Source organism: Tachypleus tridentatus, chromosome 13 (genome assembly GCF_004210375.1).
Source record: "Tachypleus tridentatus isolate NWPU-2018 chromosome 13, ASM421037v1, whole genome shotgun sequence".
Classification (NCBI taxonomy): domain Eukaryota; kingdom Metazoa; phylum Arthropoda; class Merostomata; order Xiphosura; family Limulidae; genus Tachypleus; species Tachypleus tridentatus.
Window position 1 is genome coordinate 208,597,571 of NC_134837.1, and position 18,057 is coordinate 208,615,627.

An 18,057-nucleotide genomic window follows, 5' to 3' on the forward strand; every position below is an offset into this window, starting at 1 on the left:
ATCGCATCTCTAAGTCCCATATATATATATTCAAACCATACTTGAGACTAGTGAAAAAAGTCTTAGATAGCAGTAAGTCAGAGCTGACTGTGTAGCTTTGTGCTTATTAATAAACAAAGAAACAAAACAATATTATTAAAACGTACAATTTCAATGAAGATAGTAATATTTTCTTATGGGGACATGCTCCCCGACCCAGCATTGTAGTTCAGTCATATACTATTATTATTCCTCCTATTAAAGCAGCATCCATCTTTAGATATTTCTGTCTGTGTCCGACTTAGACCAGGTTTATTGTAAACATTATAAACAACTCACTGCCACGTGGGGGGATGACGACTCACTCAAAAGATCTGATTGCTTATCGCTAATACCAAATCTTTTAGTGTGTTTTATAACGAGGCCCGGCATGGCCAAACGCGTAAGGCGTGCGACTCGTAATCCGAGGGTCGCGGGTTCGCGCCCGCGTCGTGCTAAACATGCTCGCCCTCCCAGCCGTGGGGGCGTATAATGTGACGGTCAATCCCACTTTTCGTTGGTAAAAGAGTAGCCCAAGAGTTGGCGGTGGGTGGTGATGACTAGCTGCCTTCCCTCTAGTCTTACACTGCTAAATTAGGGACGGCTAGCACAGATAGCCCTCGAGTAGCTTTGTGCGAAATTCCAAACAAACAAACGTTTTATAACGTGATTTGTCGTCATTCGCGTTTTAGAAAGCTCTTTGCACATGCGAGCGGAGGCGTTTTTTTTTTGTTGGCAAACTTCCCTCGCCAGTTGACTTTTTTTTAGAAATACAGATATTTGGAAGCCTTACTCGGTTTGTAATGTAGGTTGAGTGAATCTGACTAATAAGCTACGTCTTACTGTATGTAGTTTCGTCTGAAAATTCGTTCACTTATTAAAATCTTATTATATTTGATATATCATTTGTGGCATCTCCGGAATTTACAGGGAATGAGCGTTTCTAGGAGTACATATGACGTCAGATATCGGACCGTTTACCTACGGCTGAAACGACTGTCGCTCCCTGATTGGTCTGTTTTTAGCTCACAGTAAAAAAAAAGAAAAAAAGCTAATAATACTACCCTATAAGAAAAAGTTGTAACTGGTGGAACGTCTTTGCGATTGCATTCTTAACGCCACTGATCAATTTTGAGCAAATCTTGCAGAATGGGGCACGTTCGAAAGTTTCGAGCGGTTTGTGGAATTGACGAACTTACCGTCAGAAGCACGTTATGGAAATCATTCTTAGCTGAGTTCATCGGAACAGCGCTTTTGGTGCTTGTGGGCTGCGGTTCCTGTATCTCCGGCTGGGACGAAAACTATAAGCCAACTATAGTCCAGATAGCTTTAGCTTTCGGATTAACTGTAGGTACTGTGGTTCAGGCCATATGCCACGTCAGTGGTGGACACATCAATCCTGCTGTCACGTTGGCTTTTTTAGTTACCAAAAAATGTTCTTTATTCGAGCTGTTTTTTACGTTAGTGCTCAGTGCTTGGGCGCCATTACAGGAGCAGCGGTCTTAAAGGCACTGACCCCTACGAAGCAGCAGGGGTCATTAGGGGCCACCACAATTCACGCGCATTTAAATCCTATCCAAGGATGTATTGTAGAGATCTCTATAACTTTCATCCTGGTTTTTACAGTGTTCTCTGTTTGTGACGACAACAGATTAGACGTCACCGGATCTGCTCCTTTGGCTATTGGGCTTTCCGTGACAACTTGCCATTTGTTTGCTGTGAGTATACTGACTGATTCAGATATAACCTTTATAACCAAAATATACTGTTTTAAACGAGGATGGAGGGTACATTTGGAGTAACGTTTAAGTTTTCTCTAGTCTAAATGACCATGCATTGGTTTCTATAATTTCATGATGCAAATATATCTTCCAGTTTATTACAATGATAATATGCAATAATTTCTAAGATCTAAAACAAAATATTAAAATATGTGCAAAGAAAAGATATTTTATCAACTCAACGCTATTTAAATTCATTTGAAATTGTAACGGGTTAATATGACCCAAGTCGTAACAGACATATTACATAAGTTTAGTAACGAGTTACACACTCAGATAAATAAAATGATTTCTCGTCTAGTTCTTATTTCAGCTTTGTTTTTTTTACCGTTATATTTTTTAGTCATTTTATAAACTGTCTGTTGTAGTTAAACTAAACAAAACTTGCGTTTATTTTAGTAATACAACGGGGCAAAGAAAAATAATAATTTGTCTTAGCAGTTAATCTTTTATTTTATTATGGCAGTGAAAGTGTCTCTCTGAAAAATGATAAAAATGTTGTGAAGTTATAATGAAATTCAGATCTTCATTTGATCAGTGGTTGTTTTATTAATATATAAATTTAATTTTTTGGTGGTGTAAGAAAATGCCTTTCGCGCAACAAAACTTTGTTCGTTCATTAATTTGAATAGGTGAAAAAAGTTACACGTCCATAATTTGAAAGTGATAGACTAGAGGGAAGGCAACTAGTTAACAGCAACCTCCGCAAACTCTTAGGCTTCCCTAATCGAATAGTGGCCCCAAAGTACGGAAGGCGATTTCGCGGCAACGGGACGTGAACCACGGACTATCAGACTGATAGGAATCATCTTTAGCTTTGTGCAAAACTGTGAGACAAATAAACTGTACAATCCCATGCTGGGAGAGCGATAAGTCTCCGGATTTACAACGCTAAAATCAGGGGTTCGATTCCCCCTCAGTGGACACAGCAGATAGCCCGCTGTAAAAGACGATAGCTTTCAGTGAAAGGTTTCTAGTGTTTTTCAGGAAAACAGCCAACCTCCATTCTCCAGGATATTGGAATCAGAAGTGGCTGATATCTAGTTAAAGAGGATATTTTCTTTTGTAATTTTGCAAATGAACAATATCCTGTAAAGGGTAGTGGGATGAATTATGTCTTTCCTCTAATTTTAAAGTGCGATATTCTTCTAAATCCTGGTCCTCTGTTGGCAAAATGCTTATCTCCGTTAAAATCTTAGTAAAGGAGCGTAACCTTTTTGTGACTTTAAAATATTCCTCAAGTGCTTGGTTATAGAAATAAAAGAAGAAAATAAACATATGTGGCACAATAAGATGGAGTCGTAAGTTATGATTGATTTTAAGATAGACTTAGCTTGATGTTCCTGAATTATTTTTTTTTAAATTTTATCACCCACTTTTAATTTTGTAAATTATTTAAAGCTCATATATTCACTTTTGGTAGTTTGGCTCAGAATTGAAAATTGAGAAATATTAAGCGTGTAAAACGATTTTCTGTCCTAGTCACGTCGTTACAGTCCATGTCGTCACGTCCATTCATGCTCTATCTGACGAACATACATTTTAAAATAGTTCTGTAGCGCACTTTTTATTATAAGAGACCTTTCTCAAAGTTGTCATATGCAAAGCATGTCCTTTTAGCTTTTCACTGCATAACTATTCTAAGACTTTCAAATGTCCGTTTCAACAGTGTGATAGCACAAAAATCCATAGATGCTGCATTCAGGAGCTTAACCACTACGTCTTTTTATGGAATAGCCTGAACTCTTGATTAATCATTCTTCCGTTGTTCGAGGTATGCGACAGTTGAGCATATATGCAGTTGAAGCGACTTGTGCGCATGAGACTTAATTATTACAGGTCTCTTTCTGGTTGATCCTTGGCGTCCCAAGCTGACCCATGTTATTTTGTTTTCAAATTTTATTAAGTGAAAAAAGGTATTTACGTCTTAGAAATTCTAAGATCTGAATGTATGAATAGTGTGTGTCGGAAAGTTCCAGTTTTGTCCCCAAAGTGCTTAATTTTGATATTGCATCTCACTACTTGCGAAACACGAAATAATATCAAAATGCATTCTCATACACGGTTTTGTAAAGGATTTTATAATGACTGGAGTTTTCACTTGATTACTAATTTGCATTTTCCGAATCGTTTTAATATGACGTATTTAATTCTCTATATGAACGCCTAAGAATTGGCACGGTTGCATCAATTGGTTTGGTTTGTTTTGAATTTCGCGCAAAGCTACACGAGGGCTATCTACTCTAGCCGTCCTTAATTTAGCAGTGTAAGATTAGAGGGAAGACAGCTAGTTATCATCACTCACCGCCAACTCTTGGGCTACTCTTTTACCAAAGAATAGTGTGATTGACTGTCACATTATAACGTCCCCACAGCTGAAAGGGCGAGCAAGTTTGGTGCAACAGGAATTGGAACTCGCGACCCCCAGATTATGAGTCGAGTGCCTTAACCACCTGGCCATGCCGGAGCCTCGCATTAAATGGAGCAGACTAATTAAGAATAAGGTGAAATTATGGTTTTATAAAATCATGTGCAACCTATAACGTCTTGAACTTTAACATGTAAAATAATAATGAAGATCGTACATGTGGTGAACCGTAACATTATAAACTTAAAAGAATAAAATACCCAATTATAGGTTGAAAGTGGTACCAGAAAGTATTGCAGAACAAGACATACCATTCCTAATTTGGAATTAACAATCTAGGATGAAGTCAACTAGTTAGTCAACAGCATCTAATCAAACTTTAGACAACTCTAGAAACCAGGTTTTAATTCCCCTTGATGAACAGAGCACAGATAACTCTTTGTGTAGCTTTGTACTTAACTACTAACAACAAAAAACTCTTATTTGACCAAATAATTTGATTTGACAGTCACTCCTATTATGTATCCAGCGCCTTTAAGTGCGCACCTTTTTATTTCATTATTTTTGCGGCAAAGGAGCTGCGAACCCTCAATTCTCATATTCAAAGTTTCAGTACGTTAACCTCTTAGCCAAGTTCGACCCAATAGCAAAACATAAGACATTTTTTATTTTAAAGTTATTTATACTGTTATGATCCTACAATGTCATTGAAAAAAACAAACCCCGCCAATTGAACAGTAACGACTTAACTGAAATGATTTTCTGCTGTCTGTTGACAAAAAGGCCTATTATACGATTATAAAGATTACTTGTGAAATTTCATTAAATATTAGTTAACTGGTTAAAGGATAACTGTGCACAATGTTTTATTCTCGTTTTGTTATAAAATGGCATCTAAACATAAGAAAAAAAGAGAGACTGAGGCCTGGCATTAACAGGTGGTTAGGGAGCTCGACTCGTAATCTGAGGGTTGTGGGTTCAAATCCCCGCCACACCAAACATGCTTACCTTTTCAGCCGTGGGGCGTTATAATGTTACAGTCAATCCCACTATTCCTTAAAAAAGAATAGCCCAAGAGTTGGAGGTGGGTGATGATGACTTGCTGCTTTCCCTCTAGACTTACACTGCTAAATTAGTGACGGCTAGCGCAGATAGCCCTCGTGTAGCTTTGCGCGAAATTAAAAAAAAAGGCTTTGAACTCGCTTAACTCTTTTTATCAACACCAGTGTGATAAACATCACGCGATTAGGAGCTCCAAATTACACTTTACTGTGCCAATTAGGCTTCAGTTGCTATTGGTCAAGCGAAGTGGTGTTTGAGTTTTTGTTGAATTTCTTGTCTTTGAGAACAATCGCATGCTTCCATGGTTGTTATCTATGGGACATTAAGTCAACTAACAACCAAACCTGCACTGAAATATTCAGCAAACATGCGCCAGGAAAATTATCTTTCAAGACGGAAATGAATACATCCAGATCATTGCGGGTTATTCCGGTTATCTCAGGATTACCTTGTGTGGGTGTGGTGAAAAATTGGTTAAAAAACATGCAATTCGGAGAATTTATATGGTAACTGATAAAACTATCTGATTTAAGTGGTTAAGATGTAACTAGAATCAACCGGTTTTAAAACTTGTTTATAATTCTTTCATAGTGTTGATAAGTTGAAAGTTGAAATAGTGAAAATATTTAATTTTGATAAACGTAGCTTACAAAGTTTTTGTATATTTTCAGCCTTTTACAGATAATGAATGGGTGTGTATGTATTTGAGAGTAAAGCTGCATTGGTTTACCTGTAGGATTTACCACGAGAAATCGAACCCTAGATTTTAGAAGTGTAAGTCCGTAGATTTACCGTTGTCCCTTTAGTTCTTTGGCCCGGCATGGCCAGGTAGGTTAAGGCGTTCAACTCGTAATTCGAGGGTCGCGGGTTCGAGTCCCCCGTCGCACCAAACATGCTCGCCTTTTCAACCGTGGAGGCGTTATTATGTGACGGTCAATCCCACTATTCGTTGGTAAAAGAGTAGCCCAAGAGTTGGCGGTGGGTGGTGATGACTAGCTACCTTCCATCTAGTCCTACACTGCAAAATTAGGGACGGCTAGTGCATATAGCCTTCAAGTAGCTTTGCGCGAAATGAAAAAAACAAACAAACCTTAGTTCTACTAATAAAATAATTGCTAAGGCGAAGAAATAACCGAAAGCAAAATAAAATAGAATATAAATTAATGGTGAAAAACTCGCGAAATTAAAATATATTTATTGACAACACGAAAACAATATTCTGGACAACAACACTTCATCAGGTTTCTGTGGTAATGACATCTTACACAGGTCTTCGTATTGTTTCTGTTACATCGTACAACACTTGTAATGTTGCTGTTGACTCTTGATATGTTTATTTTTTTGTTACCATCCTATTGTCAACGAGTATCTCAGTAATATATATGTTTCTAAATCTAATTCTTAAAACGTTTGGTTGTTTGAAAACGAAACAGTTTAAGTTATTGCATTATAAAGAAAAAAACTTTTATTAGTCCTCATTTCTAACAATGATCGAAGTTCGTGTCCTCTTCTATATATGTTCACATTTGAAGATACAGTGGTAACGCGCTAATCTTTTGGTTAAGAGCTAGTTTTTTTTTTTTAGCTCAATAAAAATACATTCTGATACTCTAAGGTGGAATTCGTCCCGGGAACAGAGGTGACGTTGAAGAAACTGGAAATAGGCTTAGAAAGTAGTTGGTAATAGTACTGGTGTTGTAAGGCTTAACATTATGTTATTCTTTTATTCATCTGCAGAGACTGGTTTGGTTGATTCGATATATTCCCGTTGTGCCTGGTTGTATACGAACTCGTATACCACTGGCGAGAGAATTCAACGAATGTTGTTTTCCTTCAAAGTTAAAGAATCTTATTTACCTGAACCATGTTTTCAAAGTCACATTTAAATGAATTTGTGGATATTTCACAATTATCTTGTTAACCAAGTATGAAATGATACCTAAGTAGGGTATGACTAAAGTAACAGTTTTTTTGTTTATCAAACACGACAGCGGATGGAGTGTTTAGTTGTTTTTTATGGATTATTCTATTAATTTGTTTTGAATTTTGCGCAAAGCTACACAAGAGCTATCTTCGCTAGCTGTCCCTAATTTAGCAGTGTAAGACTAGAGGGAAGGCAGCTAGTTATCACCACCCATCGCCAAGTTTTGGGATACTCTTTCACCATCACTTTATAACGCCCCCACGGCTGAAAAGGTGGGTCTGTTTGGTGTGACAGGGATTCGAACCCGCGACTCTCGAATTATGAGTCGAGCGCCTTAACCTGGCCATACCAGGATGTTCTATTTAGAAGCGACAACAGAAAATAATTTCTTCTAAGCATTTGTTTAATGTTCGCAGAGGCTTCAAAATTTTTTTAATTTCCCGATATCTTAAAGGTTCTGTATAAGAGAATTTTTTAATTAGATTTTTTTTATTAGAGGAGTGAAACTTTTAAAATAGGGATAAAGTGAAAGTTCGTTTATTCTAAACTTTGGTGGTAACTATACCCTGGTTATGTTAAGTACGAACGTGTGAGAACGAGGGTGTTTGCCATTGTGAACCGTGTCTGTTTTAAGCTATTACTGCGAGAAATAGAACCCAAGATTTTATCGTTTAGTGGCATTTAAGCTATCAAAAGCAGTCTGTAGAGTCACTTTCAAAACCAGGATAAAAAAAAAACTATCTTGGTAATGGTTGATCGTAAGTGAATATACTAGAACCAGTTGGTGAACCCTTGGGAGTGCAGGTAAAAACCCATAGTGCGAGCCCATTGGTCAGATCTTTTTGGTACATTTCTTCCGTTGATTTTTCTGAAAGGGGCCGAAGACCTAGTGGAGGGATCACCTGTTTTAAGCACTCGCACTATTATACAATAGTGTGTTGTTTGTCAAACATTAGACACTAAAATTACGTTACACAAGGGACACTTAACGTTACAATTTGTACTGTCGTGATGTTATTGAAGCGGGTACATCTCACGAATTACTAAAAGAATTACATACTCTGTAGGCTACAACACAGCATGATATATGAACTTCAGGATCAGAAATAAAAATATATGTTACTCTTAATTCTGGGTTTATTTATTTTTGAAACAGGACACTTTCCTGGACCCTGCGGAAGTACATCTAGTGCTTAATTGTTTGTTTTATTTAGGGGACACCATTTCTGACAACCTTAAACTGAAGAAATATGGGACAAGATCTTTGTTTCTGAAACTCAGGAGAACATTTTCATGGAATAACTTTTTAGGTACTTTGAAAAATTCTTCTTAATTTTCCAAACATTTGTAAATTGTTTCTATCATCGCCCTCAAGTGGCATAGCAGTATGTCTGCGGAGTAACAACGCTAGAAACCGCATTTCGATACCCCTCGTGAGCAGAGCACAGATAGCCTATTGTGTAGCTTTGTGCTTAATTGCAAACAAATCAATCACGCCTGTCTAAAATAATATCAAAATGAATTGCTATGCTTATCGGAAACGTTATAAAGACCAAAAACAGCTCGAAATAATCACTACAATTTGAAATGTACCTGAGTGTGTTATCATAACACCTTCAATCGTTCTAATGTAATAACGAGAACACGAAAATGAAGTAAACAACCAACCATTTTATCAATGTTTGTTTTACTTCAGCTTCATGTCGTTACAGGTTACCTTTTGCTGTTGTTTAGATAAAGTTGTCTACTGCTGAGTATATACGCTTGTTTGCGTTACCTAATATCCATAACGTACCTTTCAGCTTAACTTGTCAGCATATACACCGTCATTATCAATTACTAGGCTTATCAGTTTCGGAAACAATTTCTGATACCTGTATGGACCTTACAAAAGGCATGACATTATATTCAAATTACATACCACACATAGAGGGTGGTTCAAAAGTTAGATAGAGGTTATATATTCTAATCTTATTTACGTTTGCTTACATTTTTATCTGGATAAGGGCTGCTATCAGGAAAAAAATATATATTATTCCATATATACGTCAGCGTGCTATTAAGCACAAAGTTACACAAAGGGCTATCTGTGCTCTGCTCACCATGGGTATCGAAACCGGGTTTCTAATTTTAGAAATTATACATATATATATATGTATATACAGAGAAAGAGAAACAGAGAAAAGTGAACAAGAGATGTGGGGCAAGAGAAATTATTAACACCGTTTGAAATATTCGCTTTAGGATTATTTTGCTATACGATTGTCGAGTGCTTAATTCTGTAACTTAACAAATCTAAATACAAACATTGTAAAGCAGTAGGGTGTTTGTAACGAAATAAGATGTGAAATTAAAATATTTGAATGACTGTACCAAATATATTAGATTAAAGCAGGTGACATGACAAATCACGTTGGTTTGGTTTGAATTTTACGCAAAGCTACTCAAGGGCTATCTGCACTAGCCGTCCCTAATTTAGCAGTGTAAGACTAGACTCACAGTGGTTCTTAACCTTTTTCATCGTCTTACCCCCTGAGACTCTCCAGGGTATTACCGTGACCCCTATAATAATTTTTGTAATGGTGAACTTTGCGTAAAGGTAGAATAAAACAAAACTATATAAAGATCCTAATTTATTGAAAAATGTTACAAATAAATGACCTTGATAAATGCTACAAGTGTTAAACAAATGTAAAATCCATGGAATTACTGAACGTCATACAAAACCTACATATTCACTGAGTGTGAGGGTTGATATATATATATATATATATAATGAGAAAATATACTACATACGATGGAAACTTTGACATCTAAATTTTAAATTCGATGTATTAATATTATACAGTTTAAAAATTTAGGCAATTCAAAACGTTGTAATATATGTAAATTTTTACTCAAAATTAGACAGGTGCTGCGCAACAAGCATCTTGACGCAGTTCAGCTGCCGCACTTCAACGTATTTCTCATTGATGGGCAGTTACAGGCACTTGCCACAAAAACTACAAACTGCTCCGTGATTTCCCCAATAACTCCTAAACCTTCCGTGAATCCCGAGAAACTTCAAACGACCCCAAGTTAAGAACTACTGGACTAGAGGGAAGGCAGCTAGTCATCACCACCCACAACCAACTCTTGGGCTACTCTTTTACCAACGAATAGTGGGATTGACCGTCACATTATAACACCTCCCATAGCTGAAAGGGCGAACATGTTTGGTGTGACGGGGATTTGCACCCGGGACTCTCGAATTAGGAGTCGACTGCCTTAACCACGTTAGAAGATGTAAAGTGATTTTCACAACGGTTCGAATATAGATGTAATTGTGTTATAAAACTTTGTTCGTTCGCGGATGTTTAATATTTTGAATATATATATATACAGGTTTCATAAATTTTAATATTTTAACATTGGGAAATTTAAAACGTTCAGTTCCCTTGGGTTAAGAAATGGATTATTATAATAAGAAATTAGCTTTCCTTGGACTAGAAAATGGATTGTTATAATAATAAGTGCGATTTCTTTGGACTAGAAACGAGATTGCTATAATAAAAAGTCCGGTTCCCTTGGACTAAAATGGATTGTTATAAAGTTGGATAGGATTTTTTGGCGTTACGTGGTAAGTTTTTTTATATCACCTTGTTTGTTGAATTGCGTCAAAACAACTGAAGGGCTATCTGCTATAACAGTCCCTAACTTTGATTTGATAGGTTAGAGAGAGGGCAGGTAGTCAACACAACCAAGCGCCTACTTTCAGTTACTTTTATCAATAAATTATGGGATTGACCGACGCATTATTATGCTTTTTCGGTTGAAAAGTTGAGTATGTTAGGCGACAGGTTTCAATCTTATTACCTGCGAATTGCCAGTCGAGTGCTCTGAGCATCAGTTCGTGCCAAACTCTTCGTTTTGCCTGTTTATGTGCATTGAACATAAGGACGAATATTCTCGAACCAGCTATTTTGATCTACACATTCTGTTGTCATAAAAACCATCAATCTACCTGTCTGTCTTGTGTTTGATAAAACACTTATTACTATTTTTTATAGATCAAGTATACGGGTGCCAGTATGAACACGGCAAGGTCGTTCGGACCCGCTGTTATTTCAGGGGTTTGGGAATATCACTGGGTGAGTGTCAGCTATCTTATTAAGTATACTGCCATTTATGTATAAGGAACCTCACTCTATGGAAATCTAATTTTTATAGCTTAAAGTGCTTTACGTCGAAGTTGGTAGTTCAGGATAGGAAAGAAAGATCAAAATAAAAACTCTTGTTTTAATCTTTCATAAATGATCACGTTTTTTTTTGTTTTTATTCACAAGTGAAACATCCTCGCTTCCCACTGCTACTGTTGGATTATCACTTGTAATATATTACTTTAGGAGATATTTGATGTTATATTGATTGCCTTACAGCTGCACTTCGTTAACGTTTAAATCGTCAACTTTATTTCAATACTACTTTAACACAATTATTTTCAACATTATTTAAATACTATATGAGTACAATAATTTTCAACTTTATTTTAAAACTACATCAACACAATAACCATTGTTTCAAACCTTCTAGAGTAACGGGATGTAACAATGTTTTAAAATGATTGACTCTTTAGAAAATTTCTTGACTTCATTTATTTTCAGGATTTCAGTTTCTTGTTAATGTGTTTCAACTTCTGTTTTCAAAAGATAACAACTTTATTTCTGACGCATTTAGTCCAGTCTTTATTTTCTCAAAATAAACATTTTTTTTTGCAGCAACTTGAACCTTTTCCAAACTTTATTCCAGATTTACTGGCTAGGTCCAATCCTTGGAGGGATAGTTGCGGGTATAATATATCAGCATATGTTCTCGAGCTCTCCACCAGATCCAGAAAAACTGGAACGTTTGCGATTAAATAGAATTCAACGTTTAGAAGAGAAGGAAGCCGTTGAGGACAGATCTTCATTTGTATAAAACTTCTTGTTCATTAACTGTCAAAATCCGAAGAATAATGAAAACAAAAGTTCCGACAGAACATTCTCCTTTTAAACACTGAAACCAGTTTGTTTTAAAAACAACAAAAAACTGCATTTCTGATGACTAGTAGTTCTTATTGAAAACCTTAAAAATCCTTCAGAGCTCTTAATCTTTGAGAATTATTCAACCGTAATGAGATTTGGTTTGATTTGTTTTGAATTTCGCGTAAAGCTACACGAAGGCTATCTGCGCTAGCCGTCCCTAATTTAACAGTGAAAGACTAGAGGGAAGGCAGCTAATCATTACCACCCTCATTCGACTCTTGAGCTACTGTTTTACCAACAAATAGTGGGACTGACTGCTACTGCCGAAAGAGGGAGCACGTTTGGTGTGACGTGGATTCGAACCCGCGACTCTCGAATTATGAGTCGAGCGCCTTAACCTGGCCATACCAGGATGTTCTATTTAGAAGCGACAACAGAAAATAATTTCTTCTAAGCATTTGTTTAATGTTCGCAGAGGCTTCAAAATTTTTTTAATTTCCCGATATCTTAAAGGTTCTGTATAAGAGAATTTTTTAATTAGATTTTTTTTATTAGAGGAGTGAAACTTTTAAAATAGGGATAAAGTGAAAGTTCGTTTATTCTAAACTTTGGTGGTAACTATACCCTGGTTATGTTAAGTACGAACGTGTGAGAACGAGGGTGTTTGCCATTGTGAACCGTGTCTGTTTTAAGCTATTACTGCGAGAAATAGAACCCAAGATTTTATCGTTTAGTGGCATTTAAGCTATCAAAAGCAGTCTGTAGAGTCACTTTCAAAACCAGGATAAAAAAAAAACTATCTTGGTAATGGTTGATCGTAAGTGAATATACTAGAACCAGTTGGTGAACCCTTGGGAGTGCAGGTAAAAACCCATAGTGCGAGCCCATTGGTCAGATCTTTTTGGTACATTTCTTCCGTTGATTTTTCTGAAAGGGGCCGAAGACCTAGTGGAGGGATCACCTGTTTTAAGCACTCGCATTATTATACAATAGTGTGTTGTTTGTCAAACATTAGACACTAAAATTACGTTACACAAGGGACACTTAACGTTACAATTTGTACTGTCGTGATGTTATTGAAGCGGGTACATCTCACGAATTACTAAAAGAATTACATACTCTGTAGGCTACAACACAGCATGATATATGAACTTCAGGATCAGAAATAAAAATATATGTTACTCTTAATTCTGGGTTTATTTATTTTTGAAACAGGACACTTTCCTGGACCCTGCGGAAGTACATCTAGTGCTTAATTGTTTGTTTTATTTAGGGGACACCATTTCTGACAACCTTAAACTGAAGAAATATGGGACAAGATCTTTGTTTCTGAAACTCAGGAGAACATTTTCATGGAATAACTTTTTAGGTACTTTGAAAACTTCTTCTTAATTTTCCAAACATTTGTAAATTGTTTCTATCATCGCCCTCAAGTGGCATAGCAGTATGTCTGCGGAGTAACAACGCTAGAAACCGCATTTCGATACCCCTCGTGAGCAGAGCACAGATAGCCTATTGTGTAGCTTTGTGCTTAATTGCAAACAAATCAATCACGCCTGTCTAAAATAATATCAAAATGAATTGCTATGCTTATCGGAAACGTTATAAAGACCAAAAACAGCTCGAAATAATCACTACAATTTGAAATGTACCTGAGTGTGTTATCATAACACCTTCAATCGTTCTAATGTAATAACGAGAACACGAAAATGAAGTAAACAACCAACCATTTTATCAATGTTTGTTTTACTTCAGCTTCATGTCGTTACAGGTTACCTTTTGCTGTTGTTTAGATAAAGTTGTCTACTGCTGAGTATATACGCTTGTTTGCGTTACCTAATATCCATAACGTACCTTTCAGCTTAACTTGTCAGCATATACACCGTCATTATCAATTACTAGGCTTATCAGTTTCGGAAACAATTTCTGATACCTGTATGGACCTTACAAAAGGCATGACATTATATTCAAATTACATACCACACATAGAGGGTGGTTCAAAAGTTAGATAGAGGTTATATATTCTAATCTTATTTACGTTTGCTTACATTTTTATCTGGATAAGGGCTGCTATCAGGAAAAAAATATATATTATTCCATATATACGTCAGCGTGCTATTAAGCACAAAGTTACACAAAGGGCTATCTGTGCTCTGCTCACCATGGGTATCGAAACCGGGTTTCTAATTTTAGAAATTATACATATATATATATGTATATACAGAGAAAGAGAAACAGAGAAAAGTGAACAAGAGATGTGGGGCAAGAGAAATTATTAACACCGTTTGAAATATTCGCTTTAGGATTATTTTGCTATACGATTGTCGAGTGCTTAATTCTGTAACTTAACAAATCTAAATACAAACATTGTAAAGCAGTAGGGTGTTTGTAACGAAATAAGATGTGAAATTAAAATATTTGAATGACTGTACCAAATATATTAGATTAAAGCAGGTGACATGACAAATCACGTTGGTTTGGTTTGAATTTTACGCAAAGCTACTCAAGGGCTATCTGCACTAGCCGTCCCTAATTTAGCAGTGTAAGACTAGACTCACAGTGGTTCTTAACCTTTTTCATCGTCTTACCCCCTGAGACTCTCCAGGGTATTACCGTGACCCCTATAATAATTTTTGTAATGGTGAACTTTGCGTAAAGGTAGAATAAAACAAAACTATATAAAGATCCTAATTTATTGAAAAATGTTACAAATAAATGACCTTGATAAATGCTACAAGTGTTAAACAAATGTAAAATCCATGGAATTACTGAACGTCATACAAAACCTACATATTCACTGAGTGTGAGGGTTGATATATATATATATATATATAATGAGAAAATATACTACATACGATGGAAACTTTGACATCTAAATTTTAAATTCGATGTATTAATATTATACAGTTTAAAAATTTAGGCAATTCAAAACGTTGTAATATATGTAAATTTTTACTCAAAATTAGACAGGTGCTGCGCAACAAGCATCTTGACGCAGTTCAGCTGCCGCACTTCAACGTATTTCTCATTGATGGGCAGTTACAGGCACTTGCCACAAAAACTACAAACTGCTCCGTGATTTCCCCAATAACTCCTAAACCTTCCGTGAATCCCCGAGAAACTTCAAACGACCCCCAAGTTAAGAACTACTGGACTAGAGGGAAGGCAGCTAGTCATCACCACCCACAACCAACTCTTGGGCTACTCTTTTACCAACGAATAGTGGGATTGACCGTCACATTATAACACCTCCCATAGCTGAAAGGGCGAACATGTTTGGTGTGACGGGGATTTGCACCCGGGACTCTCGAATTAGGAGTCGACTGCCTTAACCACGTTAGAAGATGTAAAGTGATTTTCACAACGGTTCGAATATAGATGTAATTGTGTTATAAAACTTTGTTCGTTCGCGGATGTTTAATATTTTGAATATATATATATACAGGTTTCATAAATTTTAATATTTTAACATTGGGAAATTTAAAACGTTCAGTTCCCTTGGGTTAAGAAATGGATTATTATAATAAGAAATTAGCTTTCCTTGGACTAGAAAATGGATTGTTATAATAATAAGTGCGATTTCTTTGGACTAGAAACGAGATTGCTATAATAAAAAAGTCCGGTTCCCTTGGACTAAAAATGGATTGTTATAAAGTTGGATAGGATTTTTGGCGTTACGTGGTAAGTTTTTTTTATATCACCTTGTTTGTTGAATTGCGTCAAAACAACTGAAGGGCTATCTGCTATAACAGTCCCTAACTTTGATTTGATAGGTTAGAGAGAGGGCAGGTAGTCAACACAACCAAGCGCCTACTTTCAGTTACTTTTATCAATAAATTATGGGATTGACCGACGCATTATTATGCTTTTTCGGTTGAAAAGTTGAGTATGTTAGGCGACAGGTTTCAATCTTATTACCTGCGAATTGCCAGTCGAGTGCTCTGAGCATCAGTTCGTGCCAAACTCTTCGTTTTGCCTGTTTATGTGCATTGAACATAAGGACGAATATTCTCGAACCAGCTATTTTGATCTACACATTCTGTTGTCATAAAAACCATCAATCTACCTGTCTGTCTTGTGTTTGATAAAACACTTATTACTATTTTTTTATAGATCAAGTATACGGGTGCCAGTATGAACACGGCAAGGTCGTTCGGACCCGCTGTTATTTCAGGGGTTTGGGAATATCACTGGGTGAGTGTCAGCTATCTTATTAAGTATACTGCCATTTATGTATAAGGAACCTCACTCTATGGAAATCTAATTTTTATAGCTTAAAGTGCTTTACGTCGAAGTTGGTAGTTCAGGATAGGAAAGAAAGATCAAAATAAAAACTCTTGTTTTAATCTTTCATAAATGATCACGTTTTTTTTTGTTTTTATTCACAAGTGAAACATCCTCGCTTCCCACTGCTACTGTTGGATTATCACTTGTAATATATTACTTTAGGAGATATTTGATGTTATATTGATTGCCTTACAGCTGCACTTCGTTAACGTTTAAATCGTCAACTTTATTTCAATACTACTTTAACACAATTATTTTCAACATTATTTAAATACTATATGAGTACAATAATTTTCAACTTTATTTTAAAACTACATCAACACAATAACCATTGTTTCAAACCTTCTAGAGTAACGGGATGTAACAATGTTTTAAAATGATTGACTCTTTAGAAAATTTCTTGACTTCATTTATTTTCAGGATTTCAGTTTCTTGTTAATGTGTTTCAACTTCTGTTTTCAAAAGATAACAACTTTATTTCTGACGCATTTAGTCCAGTCTTTATTTTCTCAAAATAAACATTTTTTTTTGCAGCAACTTGAACCTTTTCCAAACTTTATTCCAGATTTACTGGCTAGGTCCAATCCTTGGAGGGATAGTTGCGGGTATAATATATCAGCATATGTTCTCGAGCTCTCCACCAGATCCAGAAAAACTGGAACGTTTGCGATTAAATAGAATTCAACGTTTAGAAGAGAAGGAAGCCGTTGAGGACAGATCTTCATTTGTATAAAACTTCTTGTTCATTAACTGTCAAAATCCGAAGAATAATGAAAACAAAAGTTCCGACAGAACATTCTCCTTTTAAACACTGAAACCAGTTTGTTTTAAAAACAACAAAAAACTGCATTTCTGATGACTAGTAGTTCTTATTGAAAACCTTAAAAATCCTTCAGAGCTCTTAATCTTTGAGAATTATTCAACCGTAATGAGATTTGGTTTGATTTGTTTTGAATTTCGCGTAAAGCTACACGAAGGCTATCTGCGCTAGCCGTCCCTAATTTAACAGTGAAAGACTAGAGGGAAGGCAGCTAATCATTACCACCCTCATTCGACTCTTGAGCTACTGTTTTACCAACAAATAGTGGGACTGACTGCTACTGCCGAAAGAGGGAGCACGTTTGGTGTGACGTGGATTCGAATTCGTGACCCTCAGATTGCGAATCGAGTGCCTTAACCATCTGACCATGCCGGGTCTTAACTAGGAAAAGTCCAACTTTATAAGTGGTCAAGATGACACGAAATCAAACAAACGATATCAATTTCTTCAAAATTGATAGGTTCAAATAATGTACACCGTTATACACGACCTTTGTTTTTGTCACTTAAGTCTTAGCTCCCTCTGTTTTTTCATATTTTTAGCGTAACATTTGTGAAAGTTAGAGAGTCGGAAAATTCCAAGAAAATATTAGGAAAATTCTCACAGCTATAGTAACTGTGGTAATATCTAGCTGACACAGACACTATAGTAACTGTGGTAATATCTAGCTGACACAGACACTATAGTAACAGTAGTAATATCTAACTGACACAGACACTATAGTAACTGTGGTAATATCTAGCTGACACAGACACTATAGTAACTGTAGTAATATCTAACTGACACAGACACTA

At 36.2% G+C, this 18,057-nt stretch overlaps 1 protein-coding gene and 1 pseudogene across 2 annotated transcripts; both read left to right on the plus strand.

Annotated features, from left to right (window-relative positions):
* Positions 1-795: 795 nt before the first annotated feature.
* Positions 796-12,266, plus strand: LOC143238334 (aquaporin AQPAe.a-like; annotated as a pseudogene). Its single transcript, XR_013020536.1, has 3 exons — positions 796-1,736; positions 11,203-11,283; positions 11,942-12,266. The product of XR_013020536.1 is annotated as an aquaporin AQPAe.a-like (transcript).
* A 1,133-nt stretch (positions 12,267-13,399) lies between these two features.
* On the plus strand, positions 13,400-17,333 carry LOC143238335 (aquaporin-like). Its single transcript, XM_076478483.1, has 3 exons — positions 13,400-13,525; positions 16,270-16,350; positions 17,009-17,333. Exons 2-3 carry the CDS (start codon positions 16,291-16,293, stop codon positions 17,174-17,176), a joined length of 228 nt encoding a protein of 75 aa, XP_076334598.1. The 5' UTR covers positions 13,400-13,525; positions 16,270-16,290; the 3' UTR covers positions 17,177-17,333.
* Positions 17,334-18,057: the final 724 nt, after the last annotated feature.